Below are 15,345 nucleotides of genomic sequence, written 5' to 3'. Positions count from 1 at the left end.
TTTTGTTTATTTAGTTTTCTACATTATTTAATGTTTGTGCAGCAGACAGAGAAGTCCATCTGTCTCAAATTTAACTTCTTCAAATGTAATTGTACTTGTGCCCACTGACTTCTCCACATTAAAGAAGCAAAACGCTCATTTAAATAAGGGCGGTCTGCTCCAGTTCTGCTCATGCACTAATGATTGCTGCAATCTCAGTGAATTCCACACAGCAGGTGAGGAAACTGCATCACTAAAGGATTTAGGGAAGCAACTGAATTACCACTCTTTATTTCAGATGTTAGTGAATCCGCCCCTAAGTCCTAAAACCTGATGAATGTTTACACTGGTAATTTTTTTAATTTTTATTTTTTGAGTTGAGGTCTTCAGTTTAGCTGTCCACAAAAATGCCACTTTACACATTCAGAATAAATGCTACCTAAAAAATGCTACCTACAGTAAATGCTACAACAAAAGCTTCACGCATCACCGGCTAATCTGCTAAAAACATGATCTGTTATATGTCAGTCATGAAGCTGTTAAGATTAAACTTTATTTAGTTAAAGGTTATTTCATTCATTCAAAGGTCTCTGTTACTGTCAACAAGACAGTCAGAAGTTGTTCCCCAGTTAAACCAGTCACAAATGAAACAGGAACCTCTGCAAACCTATTAACGTTGGGAGTACAAACATTGATTCTTTTGAAAGTAGCCACACTGTGCCAATGGATGTTACATGTATGTGACAATTTGTGCAAATGCACATGTGGGAGAATGGAAGTTTTTTCATTCTCTCACATGTGGGTAGCCTTAATCTATCAAAGGCAACCCTCAGAATGCAGGCAAATGCAACCAAAATCCAATTTCTTTGCCCATATACAAGATTACAATTTCCTTTAGCAGACGCTTTTATCCAAAGCGATGCACAACACAAGCATTTATAGTCAACATCCCACAGCAACCCTCAGATTTTGTCTGCACATGCTGTCGAAGGTCAACACTACAAGAAGTGCAATCTTTTAAAGACAGCAATGCATGTTTTGCAATCGCAATTAAATAAATGAATTTATTTTATCGCATAATTGTGACCATCACCAGCCCTCCCTAAGGAAGGGTAAGAAACACTTTAATAAAGGGAGGATATAAAACGAGAGGGCAGTGTTACACCTAGGTGAGAGGGAAAGGAATAGAGAAGAGGGAGTCAGGGTAGGAAATGGAAAGTTAAAAGTTAGGTCTTACAATTGATACATATTAATTATATGTTACATCTAAAATGTAATTGTTAAAATGTTAGGTAGATGCAGGATTTACTGTGGAAGGTGGACAAAAAATGCATTTCCACTCCTGGTGGGAATCCTACCTGGCCCTGTCAGCGGTGGGTTATTTTCTCTGTCAATGCAGGAGTGGTGCACCGACTCAAAAACCAACGGACACTGGAGGGAAAAAAGAAACAGCAACACAGAGCAGAAATTAGCATCATTATTGTTTCAGACCACAGACACAGTAAATCCAGTCCAAAAACACTGTTTTTGGTTAATTAAGCTGCAGCTTGTGGCAGAATTTCTGAGCCCAGATAGATGGAGATCTAACTTGTTTCCATGGATGAAATGCTTTTTGCACAAGTCCCCATCACCACCAACCTTTGCTTTTTTTCCAGGCAAGTTTTGCAAATTACAATTTATTTTATAAAGGCAAGCTATCTTGTGTCATGAAGCCGAACATGTAAAAACAATGTTTGAGCTACAAATGTAACTAAATTATTAACTAGATGTAGCAATTTCCCTGTCATAAATGTAGGCTTGTTTCACTTCAATTTAGTTTATAACTGTGCATTTTCAAGACTTTTATTTTCTTGTCAAAACTTGTGGTGACACAATGAAATCACAGCTCTGTATTTACAGTTTAAAACATGGCAAATCACTACCTTTGAAGCAGTAACTCATCTGGAGCCATGCAGCGCAAACAGCTGCTGAGGCAGTGCCATATTTTCTTTTCCAGTCTACCTCCAACGGTGCAGCACTATTGCCTTTTCTGCTGCTGCGTAAATCACAGCAAGCCATGCTTGTATTTACATTATTTATATTAAATATATGTATTTATATTGTGTCGTTATGTATGGACCAGTACTTTCCATTATTTTTTTTAATTAAAAAAACAGTTACTGTAAAGGTTTAAAATGCCCCAAAGAAGCTGAGATGCACTTCTACACTTTTTTCTTTTGCAACTTCCAAATTTATGAATAAACAATTATTGACTGCCTCTTCTGCTAGTGTGTCTCTCTGAATGTCATGAGAGAAGTAACAATAACAGATTACATGATCCTGCTGCCCGCTGACAACCAACTCCTCCATATGATGTGAGTTCATTGATTTATTACAATTTTGATGGATGAAACCACAGCTGATACCCGTTTTCACGACTGTCATTGATCGAAGACATTCTTGGATGGAAATGCTCCAATCATCATGACTGATTTTTGTGCTCATGATGCATCTTTTTACTTGCGGAATTAAATCCTGACAGGGTTTTGGGAATTTACGATGAAATACTCTTTGACTTTGTGAAAAAAAAAACAAAAACAAACTTTAAGCTAATTAGGGAAAAAAACAGTAACTTCATTTTTTTTTCCCAAGTTTGAATTAACACAATATGGCTATACTAAACTGCATATGGCTTTTGATCTTGTAGAATTGTATATTCAGCTTATCCTTTATTCAAGGAGACACCACAGCAGGTCATTAACTTGGCTAATGTTTTATGCTGGATGACCTTCAGTCTCCAACTGGGAAATTAACTGCAGTCTCCTCCGCTGCAAGACAAACACTTGGCACACAATACATTTTGTAATCATTTTCTTGTGTATTGGACTTGTACTTCACACAAACATCAGATTCCATGAATAAAGTGTCATGGTGCATTTATTGCAGGTGATGGAAATACATTGCATGAACAGGTGTTAATGGTCAAATATCAGTGGTATTACTATGCTGCAGCTTCCATAAGGGAAACCTTTACTTCAGTGAAAGTCCAAAGATCCATTCATATGTCTGCTAAAGATTATTCATTTATCTCCTACAGTTGGTGTAATATATAATTCCAGTTTTATTTCCATTTTTTTTGGTTACATTAAGCTAGTTGCTTGATTGAATTCTTTAATTACACTGACACATTACTTTTTAAAAGATAGCTAGCATATAAAGTAGTACACCTATCTAAAGAAACTATAGGTTATTTTCAAAACCCCGGTTCTCTGAGTAATATGAGTGAGATGAGATGAGTCTCACTATTGCACATACGCCTCCGCGTCATATCTCAGAAACCCTATCTCATTACGCCAATCCTGATTGGCTGGTGAAATGTATTCATCTGCCGTAGGTAGTCCTGCCTACTGTAAATAGAGTGTGGAATACAGGAAACCTCATCTCGCTCATTCAGCAAGAAGGGCTGCCTGGTGAGACATCTCACTCATATTACTCAGAGAACGTTTCATAACATTTGTTTCGATGTCTCACTACGGGATACAGAAGCTCCCGTATTACAGACAAGCTTACTGCGTGCTACACCAGCCCGCAGGGCAAGCACTGTACCAATCAGGAAAGGAGAACCACCCGTGCCACACACGGAGCAGAGACATCCAGTCGGTTAAACCAGTCAAAAGTGCGGGGCGAGGACCAATTTGCCACCGCACAAATATCCTGAACAGACACTCTCCTGAACAAGGCCCAGGATGTGGCTAAACACCGAGTCAAAACTCGTATAAGTCAAAGCAATTGCCGCCACCGTCCAATGTGCTTAGTAACAGGCTTCTCCTTATGGGACAGAGCCCAGGAGAACAAAGGAGGTTGCTGCTCATCCTGTGACGCGGAGAAGGCCGTGAGATCAATAGGCAAACTCGAACCCAACACCTTTGGCACAAACAGCCAGTTAGCCTTCAGCACCATGCTCCCATCGCCTGGGAACAGCACACCATGAGTAACACACTTAGCTGAAGCTAAAGCCAGCAGCAGCAACAGTGCTTTCAGGGACAAAAACCTCAAGTTTGCACATCCTTGTGGTTCAAAAGAAGGACGTTTAAGTCCCTCCAGAAATAAAGCCAAATCCCACGGCGGCACCAGCGGCCTGGACACAGGGACAAGACTGCATGCTCCTTTTACAATGATCAGCGGATGCTGACTTGCAGTTTTATCCCCAAAGCCAACGTGACAGGCAGCTATAGCTGCCAGATATACTTTCAATGTGGAGAAAGTTTGTTAATCGTGTCCTGCAGGAATGACAAAATCACTCCCACAGAACACTGAGAGCGGATATGTCCCATCCGGTGACACAAATCCTCAATCACTTTCCACTTACAGTCGTACAAAGACCTAGTGGAGGAGCCTCTGTATGGTGGAAATCAGACGCTGTGTGAGTCCTACGGCTGACAGTTACGCCACTCAGGGGCCAAGCCCATAGCGCCAAGCACTCTGGGTGAGGATGGAAGATCGAGTCCCGGGAGTTGCCAGGAGTGAGCGCACAGCAACCGCTAAATCTCCGCCAACCAGTGACGGCAGGCCAATGCTGAGCCTCCAGGATGAGAGTTAATGGTATGGGGTCGGTGGGGGTCTTAAACTGTGTGCCCTGAGGAGCCGGGAACGCCTTGCGGAGAGCAGGCAGAGACAGGATCGGGGACTTCCTGGGAAGGCAGAGGCGCAGAGCCTCATCGTCCTTTTTCTTTGCCTCGCAGCGCCTCTGCATAGAGGCTAGCGTATGGCACTCTGAGCAGACCTGGTGTGTGTCCCGGCCCGATATTTTGTTCCCACACCTGTGAGGCCTTTCCCTCCATCTTCTCCTCTGTGCTGGTGTGCAGGCAGGAAGAAGAGGTTAGCTAGCCCTGGCACATGGCTGCTAGCCGCTAATGGAGGGCAGACACCCAGCGTCTGGTGACCTGGTGGCGAGGGCGGTGTCGTCACCGAGCCGCCAACTGGTGTGTTGGATTCTGTGCTTGACAGCCGTGGTGCGGCATCGAGTGAAGCGGTGAGCCAATGATAGGTGTGTCAGCGGTTGGCTCTCGACGGCTGTGGAGGGCGTAAAAGTAGTGTAATCCTGAGCGTGGAGGCAAGGAAAACACTGATCGACCTGGTGTGGTCAAAGAAAAACCAAGAAGGATAACAACAGCAGTGACAGAATCCAAAAGAGGGTCCACCTGTGGACAGTTCAGCTGCTGCGACGCAAGATAGCTCTGAGTGAGAAGCGTTTTTTGAATGGCACTGTATTCCTCGCCCACTCTACTTATAGCAGGCAGGACTACCTACGGCGGATGAATACATTTCACCAGCCAGACAGGATTGGTGTAATGAGATAGGGCTTCTGAGATATGACGCAGAGGTGTATATCCCATAGTGAGACATCAAAACAAATGTTATGAAAGAGAACATTGTTTGTCATAAAATAAGTAAATAAATGCAGAGGTTTCCATTGAAAGATGCTGAAGTTTGCTTGTATCTTTATTGTATTAGTAGGCTATATCATTTTAGAATTCAGTGTACATTATAAGTTAATATTATAAATTATCTGATTTGTAGCTTGAAAATCCCCCTTGCACACTGGATGTAAGATGTGCCTCATCTAAAGAGCTATTTACCCATCAGCTCAGGACAAGTTGAACCTTAACTAAAAACACCAACTAACACTTTTATGCACATAAGTCACATATATTCACGTCTCAAAGTTGAAAGAGAAACTGAAAAGAAGAAATAGAATCAACGTTTGGTGCTTGGAAATGTTTCAAAGACATCCCTGTTATAATGAGAAGTACAAACAATGAGCCGCACAGTATGTAAAGAGATCAGATCAAAGGTGACTGGAGTCCCTATCCCTATACAGTATATCAGACTGATGAACAGCCACTAAAGCAGTGACAGTAAAAGATAAAAAAAAGTACATCTTTCACCTCCAAAGAGAAAAAGAATGGGCATATTTCATAATCCTGATATCCAAACTCAGGTTGACTGACTGAGATCTGCCCCCACAGGTGAGCCCGGAGTCTTTCCTAATGTTTGACAAAACCCTTCCTTTATCTTGCACACCACAAACGACATGCACAAGAAGATATATTCTAGGAAAAACACACTCACAGCAGCACATTCATCAAGGCAACATGGGCAGATTTTCAGTGACACTTTGGAGCCTAAAAGGAAAACCTCTATGCACCAGCAAGAGGCACAAGCAGGACAGAAAGCACTCAGCCATGTAGTAGCCCTTGGTCAATTATATAAGACAGTAATACACACAAAAACACATGCACGCGTACGCACAGACAACCCGGCACATGAATAGCACATCAAGTCAACTACCCTACATTTTAAAAGAAGAAAATCCCCTCTATGATGACAAACATTTCTAAAGTGGCTTTGTTGTTTTAAACCAGCTTTCTTTTTTTGGCTTTTTTAAAAATAAATATTATTTATTGCCACTTACAGCACAAAAAAATGCCATAGACCATAGACAGTATTTACAAATCATTAAGATTATAATACAGTCAGTGTGTGTGTGTGTGTGTACGTGTGAGTGTATGTTATAATAATTAGACTATTGGTATTGTGCTATTAGAGGGTGAGGGGAGGAGACAATAACAAGTTAATAATAGACAAATATGTGGGGGAAAGGAACAAAAATACTTTTTTTTGCTCCCATTTTTCATTGGCTGAACTCAAAGATCTAAAATATTTTCTATATACACAAAAGACCTATTTCTCTCAAATTTTGTTCACAAATCTGTCTAAATATTCGTTAGTGAGCACTTCTCCATTGCGAGATAATGGCCACAATAAAAGGCCACCTTGAAATGTGCAGTTTTGCATTATTGGGGCGATGAGGACGACGAGCATGCAGATGAGTTTCCCTGAGACGGTTTCTGACAGTTTGTGCAGAAATTCTGTGGCTGGTCTCTGAAGATCATGGAGGTGAACATGCTTGCATGCATGTTGAGGTCCTGGGCTGGTGTGGTTACACGTGGTCTGCGGTTGTGAGGCCAGTTGGATGCACTGCCAAATTCTCTGAAACACCTTTGGAGACGGGTTATGGTAGAGAAATGAACATTCACTTCACTGGCAACAGCTCTGATGGACATTTCTGCAGTCAGCATGTCAATTGCACGCTCCCTCAGAACTTGCAACATCTGTGGCATTGTGCTGTGTGATTAAACTGAACATCTTTAGTCGCCTTTTACAGTATTGTGGCCACCCTGGAGCACACCTGTGCAATAATCATGCTGTCTGATCAGCATCTTGATATGCCACACCTGTGAGGTGGAATGGATTATCTCTGCAAAGGAGAAGTGCTCACTAACACAGATTTAGACAGATTTGTGAACAATATTTGGTGAGAAATAGGTCTTTTGTGTATATAGAAAATGTTTTAGAGCTTTGAGTTCAGCTCATAAAAAATGGGAGCAAAAACAAAACTGTTGCGTTTATATTTTTGTTTGTGTATATACACATATATACATACAGGTACAAAATAGATATTACAAAATTGAGAGGAAAGGGAAAATGGGAAAAAAAAGCTAATTAAAAAAAAAAAAAAAAATAGATAAATAAATAAGAACTTTTTTTATTTAAACTAAGGACGGGGATCAATAATAGTTTCAACCTGTAGAGCGGCGCCCAAGAGAACTGAGGGGGCTAGGCCGGAACCAAAACCAGCTTTTCTAGTAGAAACATTGAAACACCAAAAATCTAAATGATTAGCAAACGGAAAATATCAGGTGTGTAGATACAGCTTCTTTCCTCGGGTGGTGGCACCAAATGTTACTAAAATATTCATTCGTTATGTGAGTGACTCAAAGACGAAGTTGTCAGAACACATTAAATTAGATTAGGAGCGATTGACAGTGGCCATAATGGCAATCGTTATGAGATTGAAATTGATTATAGGCTTAGCCGTCATTTCTCCTTTCAGATCTTCTCTCAATTGACACATAGGTTGATCAAGGTTTACTCAAGTTTATCTTTTCTCATTCAAAGAGGTAAACATCTCATCTAATCTTGGTGGTCACCTTTTGTGCTGGTAAATCAGTGGCGATGTTGTCCACATCCACCTCCTCCATCTCCCCCATCTTCAAACGACTCACCACAATTGTTCCTGCTGCACACACACCATCAGACGACCTGGAGGCACAACGGAAAAACTGTGTTAAAAGTTGGCTGAATTGTATAATCAGATACTCAACAAATCTACCCAGTTATAAGATCTCTTCCTGATAAAGCTACCTTTGTAAGGCCTCAGACACAGTAATCCCTTAAAGCACCCCCTTCCCCCGCTCAAGAAAAGTTATTTCAAGCCTTGAACTGGTTGTGAAATCATAGCGACCTTTAAATGAAAGGTGGAATTAGGATATGGACATATTCAATGCCAATTTAGTTTGCATGAGGAATAAAGAAAAGCCTTCATGTGATGGAAAGCTGAAAGATGGAATATTTCCTGTAACTATTCAAATGACTATCTAAAGACCCACTCTGGGTGCCTTGATGGAGACAGAAGTGATACTACAGTTTTCATATAGAACAGTCTGACCAATTACTTTCCCAGCCATTGCACCATGATGAAGGAGCTGATAGAAAATCTATAATATTGGCAGCCAGACAGATGCTCCCAAATGAAGAAAAATTGTCCCTGGGGTTTGCTGGCAAAAGTCAGATCACCTTAACAGAGACGTTCCTAATTTGCTCAGCTTCACTCCAGCTGGAGAAAGAAATCAAACATCAAAAATCCCAAGAGAAATCGTCTAATGGGAGTAGACATGCCAGAGTTTGAGAAGAACTGAGAGAAAGGCACAAGTTGCGATAGAAGCAGAAAGAATGCTTTCAGGGACAATCCATCTAAATCATTTGCAAAGAGGTAAATGTAAACACACCAATGAGAGACAAGGAACAGGATGGAGAGACAGTGAGAGGAGCAAACAAGCACAATGAAGGAACAAAAAGGACGAGTGAGAGCATAAGGAGAATGACAAAATAAAAACTCCATCCCTGTAGAGGGACTTGAGAGCTCCAGTTAGCACATATTGTCTTGCGGCAGTGCTAAAGTAAAGAAAATAACATCGTCTGCTTAAACAAATCTAATCATTGTTTCTTGCCAGACACCTGTCTTCCCTTTCCATTCCTCTTATTGCTCCCCTCAAATCTTTTTCAGAGTAACAGAGGACTAAGTCTCAGTGAAGCAAAGTCACCCTGACTTTGAACAAACGCCATGTACTGACGGCGTCCGGCACATAATCGGGAAATGGATATTAGCATGCATCATTCTTTGATAGTCCTCCCAAGCCAAACAACAAGGGGTACAGTGGCCAGCAATCCACTAATGAAACTCTCCATTGAAACAGAGTGGATATTGTTTCAGACAGATAGTGTGCCTTTGAGCTATACAGTATACAGTGAGTATTACTTTGTAGAATTGCCAGCCATCATAAAGTTACAAGCTGGGTAGAAGCATTTCTATACAGCACATTTGGTGATCTAAATAAGACATAACCTTTCCAACAATCTCATATAGGAATAAATAAATCCCTACACTCCCACTGTTCTACAGTAGAGTTACAGTTCTACACATTTCTAGTCTAAGTGCAATAAAAACAAGAAACTCCATAACTTGATGTGCAGCGGAAAGATATAGTTTGAAGTTTAAAGTTTTCAGAATTTTCAGTGTTTGTTAGGTAGTTTCTCATCTTCAATAATATGGCCTTTATTTCCATGACCTAAAGCACAGCTTCGCACTGGGTTTTGATTACGGCGCCAGATTGTGATTTAACCATCAATAACTACAATATTTATATGTGAAATATGATTTTAAAAGTGCTTGGCACATTGACTTTAATGGAATTCAATCAGCTGTGCTGCGGTTATCGGAGCAGTTTAGGAGCAGTTACGGATGTGGTGGAAATTGGGCGTTTCCCTAAAAATCAGATGCAGCACAGTGCAATTGTGCACCATTTCCAAAGCTTCACCCCTGATCTTATTTTCACAGATTCAAAACAATATTTCATAAATTACATTTATTCGTAATTATTCACAATAAAGTGCAACCACTGTGCCAAAAGGCAAGAAGTACCTGCCACGACTGCGCAGATCTCACATCACTCCCCACCCCTGACACCCCACCATCAAAAGGCTTTGCTTTCCTCATTTCCAACGTGAAAACGTGCACGTAAAGCTGACAGTTACCGCACAACTGCCTGTGAAATAAGTGCGACAGCCTTTGTAGATCTGAGGAGCCGAGCACAGAGAGAAAGAGGGAGAGGCACAGACAGTGGCTATGTGTAGCTGTGCATGTAGCCAACTTAATGACCACTGTAGCAGAGAGAATCACTTTGTAGGAGCTGTTAAATGTAAAGTGTAAAAACACTCAAAATATGTTTAGAGCTACAAATATACTCAATATGAAAAAAAAAATGTACGTAATAATCCTCCTATCGTGGATTTTCAGGTGCACGGTTAATGTTTTTGGTCTGCAGGTTAAAATTTCAGAGTGAGCAGTATTTCTTCATTGTGCAGAATTAGGCAATAACTATGTCCAACAAGTCCGCAGGACACACTTGTGAAAGAGATTTTCATTGTGGTTCCTGGTAAAATACATTTTATAAGAATAATAAAACACTGGAAAAAGTCGCAAGAATTGTCGCTATAGTCATATTTTGAAAAAATAGTCGCTAAATGGCTCTGGAAACTAGTCACAGAAAATTGGCTACAGTTGGCCACAATGCACTAAATCATACACCAAACCAAACCACCACCAACTAAACCATAATAAAGTAAGTAAGTAAGTAATTTTGGTTTTTGTAGATAACATCACAAAGTGCTGTACAGAGCTGTGGATAAATTCATTAATACAGGTGCAACATCATAATAATAAAACATGGGTGCATTTGCATCAAAGGAGCAACATCGTTAAAGGATAATATTTTTTTTTAATCCAGTTAACTAAAAGCTTTTCTGAAAAGCAAAGTCTTCAACAGTTTCTTAAAAGTGTCTACACAGTTGAGCTCCCTGAGAGACTGGTGCAGGTTATTCCAGAGTCTGGAAGCCACAGCCTGGAACGCCAGGTGTCCTTGGGTTTTAAATTTAGTTTTTGGGATCTTTAGGAGACCCTGGCCTGAAGACCGAAGGCTGCGCCCTGAAGTATAGGGGCACAACAAGTCCGAGATATATTGAGTGGCTTGACCATGTAATGCTAGGAAAGTAAGAAATAAGATTTTATACTCTATGCAAAACTTGACTGGAAGCCAGTGCAGAGTAGAAAGAATGGGGGTAATGTGGGACGTTCTGGGAGCACCGGTCAAAAGTCTGGCAGCAGCATTTTGTACAATCTGGAGTCTGTTTAGGGTCGACTTATTAAAACAAGTGAAAACAGAATTACAATAGTCAATGTGGGATGATATATATTAGTGTATGACCATTTCGAGATCTGATTTTGATAACAAATGCTTCACTTTAGAGGTATTTCTCAAGTGGTAAAAACAGTTTTTAGTCAGTTGACGGCAAGACATTGCTTGATCAAACACAACCCCAAGGTTTTTGAGGCTGGTTTTCACAGATAAGCCGAGATCACCAAGGGAGTTTTTAATCAGAGGATTTTTGTTTCAATTTATCTGGAAATAATTTGATGACAACCAGTTTTTAATACAGGAAATACAATCCAAGAACTTAGATAAAAAGAAACTCTGAGTCATTAAGGAGCAGTGCAACTAGATATCATCAGCATAAAAATGATGAGACACATTTTTAAAACCAGGGATCAACAGATCAAGAGGCATCAGATACAATAAAAACAAAACTGGCCCCACAACAGAGCCCTGGGCAACTCCACGACAGGTTGGACATTGTGACGTGGTTCTGATTAAATAAATGATGGCATAGCCAGGATATACGTTTTTAGTGCTTTTATTCCATAAAGTGAACAACAACAACAAAAAAACTCCAGGATGAAGAGGAGCGCTCGACAAATAAACAGAAAAAGAGAATAAATATTTACATTATATACAACTGCAAATGCAACAAAATAACAGAGGCCTTCTGGCTTACCTTCATTGTACCCAGACAGGACATACACTGACAGGGAGAGCAGAGACTGGCTCCCTTCTATAGCCCTTGGCTCCTCCCCCTTGTTCATTAAAAAAAACATAATCAGGGTTTTCTTCCTAAAAACCCATTCATTCCCACCATAACATATATGAAAAAATCGGGACATTTATTAATAATCCATCCCCATTGTATCTGCCAACATGACACACTCAGGAAGATTAATTAAATTAGTTTTGTCACGGAAAAATACTATTTGCGCTGACGTCACCGATGACGTCAGACGCCGATGTCCCGCATGTGATGGATAAACCCGGAAATGTGGGCGGTGCTCGGTTTTAATAGATGGATGGTGAAATGGGAGATTGTAAGTTGTTTAAACTTTATGGACTATTAAACTATGGCTATGGAAGATTTACACGGTGGCCTTGTGTGCACCCAAGACTACTGTGATGGATGGATGGATGGATGGATGGATGAAAAACCGAGCGTAAAACGAAGCGGATAAACAGGTAAGTAATTATGTACTACTAACTACTAAGTGTATGTGTGGATGTGGTTAGAGAGAGCTGCTGCCTGCCTCTTATCATGCTTTGCCAGTACCGTACGTTTAGGGACGGGCTCGCACCGGCACAGACATATTAGACATAACATTATTAATAGCAACATTAAAAGTTCTTCCATTTATATAAGAAGTGAACCACTGGAGAACAGCGCCAGAAAACCCCATCTTGGATTTGAGCTGATCGACCAGTATACTGTGATCTACAGTGTCAAAGGCAGCTGTCAGTTCAAGTAAAACCATAACTGTGTATCGACCAGAGTCAGCAGCCATCATCACGTCACTGGAATTTTTCAGATGAGCAATTTCAGTGGAGTAGATTGACCTAAAACGAGATTGATATTTGTCATAAAAATCATGCTGTTCCATGAATACGGTCAGCTGTTTAGCCACCACTCTCTCCATGATTTTAGATATGAAGGGAAGCTTAGATATGAGTCGATAGTTAATAGGCTCCCCCGGATCAAGACTATGTTTTTTAAGAATGGGATTCACTATAGCATGTTTAAAGAAGCTGGGGACCGAGCCAGATAAAAGTGAGAGGTTTATCCATTTTACCACCCAAGGACCGATAACGCCAAAAACATTTAGGAGCAGAGAAGTAGGAACAGTGTCCACAGGACTCGATGAGGGTTTCATCGTTCCTACTAAATCTTAACATCCTGTAGGCTGACAGGAGTGAAGGAGGACCCTGAGCACACAGGGGCTGAGACAGTGCACAAGTTAACCAAGGGAGGAGTGATACTGACCCTAATGTCTTGTACTTTGTTTTCTAAAAAGTTTAAAAAAAAATGTTACAGTCATCCTGTGTGTACAGGCACATGGAACGGTGAGAGTGCAACAAGATTTTCCATAGTATTGAACAAGACCTTGGGGTTTCTCTTATTTCGCAAAACAAGATTAGTGAAATAAGCAGAGCGGGTGCACTTTATTATTTCCTTTCGCTCCATTACCTTTTCTTTGAAATGGAGTCTTTGCACCTTTAGTTTAGTGGTTTTCCACAACCATTCCACTTTCCAGCAGCATCTCCTAAAGCTAAAAATAGCTTTGCTCATCCATGGGCAAGGTTTATTATTAGAGTCTGGAGTATTTTTAACTATCGCTACTGTGTCCAAAACAGTCAAACAATGGCTATTGAAGTTCATCATAAAAGTGTCAACATCATCACAACTAGCAAAGGTAGTTGGGTCAAAAGAGGCAGAAAACCCACTGATTGCTGCTTCATTAAGAATGCGTCTCTGCTTTTTCACATTGGAAGGAATCATTGCCAGTGTGATTGACAGATTAAATACAATGCAGCAGTGGTCGCTTATTTATAAATCTTCAATACTTAGTTGGTCAATTTTTACTCCAAAAGAAAAGACCAAATCTAAAGTATGACTTTGTGTGTGTGTTGGACCTGACACATGTTGCACAAAGTGAAAAGAATCCATAAGAGATATCAGCTCAGCTGCCATAGGACAAGAGGAGTTATCAACATGGAGATTTAAATCACTAAGGATTATAACTTAGCAATAGATGACATAAACTCAAAGAATTAATCTACAAATAAATGAGTAAGACCAGTAGGTTGGTAGATTAAAACACAGTAAAAAGAGTGTTCATTTCCAACCTTACACATCTGGAGTTCAAAGGAGTTGTACGTGTTCATGTCCAACAGTCTGCAGCTGAAAGCGTCCCGGTATACAAGCGCCAATCCCCCTCCACATCGTGCGAGCCGTGGAGTTCCAAACACAGAGCAGTCCGGAGTGCACAGCTCATTTAAATGAAAGTACTCATCCTCCCATTGCCATGTCTCCGTAAGGTACGTCAGATCCAACCCGCGGGACATGAAAAGGTCCTTCAGGAGGTGAAATTTGTTTGCTAGCGTTCTAGCATTCTGCAAGCCGAGGCATAGAGTCACTTCCTCGTTGGCCTGTGGAGTGCTGCGATGCAGCGGACGAAGCCACCCGTAATTCACACCACGGTGCCTGGGAAGGCGTCTGTGGAGCAGCGCTTGAGCGGCAGGTGACGTAAGCCGGAGACCAGACGCACGGGAGCCACAGGCTGAATCCACCGTAATCCATGTGATAACTGGCATCCAGGATCAGTCCCAGGATTTGACCTCCAGTACGCCTTCATCTTCAACAGGAGTCCACCACATTTACCCCATTTTTTTTGGCACGCTTCCTCCGGGGGACAAGTGAGTGCAGCAGGTAGACAGGTACTGAGGCCAAGTGAGGAGGAAGTCTGAATGTTTGGTCTTGAAAATTTAAGCTCAGACATACCTAATGTGATCGATTAGGATCAATAAGTGCCTGATGGTATGCTATTAGCGCAGTGATACTTTGGCACAGAACACCGATCAGTGCGGCTACAAACAAAAGTCCCAGCAGAGCGGGCAGACGACAATAATAATGAAGTAAATAATACAAACAACACAACAATAAGATGTATTAATAACATTTTGAGTCTTTGGGTGGCTTACGTTTAGCACCAGTAGTCACAGAGACAAAAGCTTAGTTTCTACTTTGGGGTCAGCTCAGTTCCCTCCCTCAAGGTTTTTACTGCTACATTAGCTTTTCAATATCAAAATCCTATAAGGTGAAGAAAATATTTTGTAGGCTGAAAGTGTTAAACCGCAAAACTAAAACAATTTTAACAAAATTTGCAATTAAAAAAAGATCTGCAAGATTTTAATCCATTAATATTCTCAGTGTGCAATAGAGCAAACATCTTTCACTAAATAAAATCAGTAGCAGATTTAGCCCCCT

The 15,345-nt window shown here is 40.9% G+C and overlaps 1 protein-coding gene across 6 annotated transcripts in view; it reads right to left on the bottom strand.

The window, feature by feature from the left end:
• inpp4b (inositol polyphosphate-4-phosphatase type II B) overlaps window positions 1-15,345 on the bottom strand; it is a 330,847-nt gene that overhangs the window by 86,315 nt on the left and 229,187 nt on the right. For all 6 annotated transcript variants that reach the window (XM_028466420.1, XM_028466336.1, XM_028466506.1 and 3 more), the window contains 2 exons: window positions 8,013-8,124; window positions 1,338-1,410 (listed from right to left, as the gene is read on the bottom strand). In XM_028466420.1, the coding sequence (XP_028322221.1) occupies window positions 1,338-1,410; window positions 8,013-8,124 (185 nt within the window). The remainder of the gene's footprint in view (window positions 1-1,337; window positions 1,411-8,012; window positions 8,125-15,345) is intronic.

Source organism: Gouania willdenowi, chromosome 1 (genome assembly GCF_900634775.1).
Source record: "Gouania willdenowi chromosome 1, fGouWil2.1, whole genome shotgun sequence".
NCBI classification, from domain to species: Eukaryota; Metazoa; Chordata; class Actinopteri; order Blenniiformes; family Gobiesocidae; genus Gouania; species Gouania willdenowi.
Note: the sequence above shows the minus strand (reverse complement) of the source record. Positions and strands in the feature narration are given on the sequence as shown.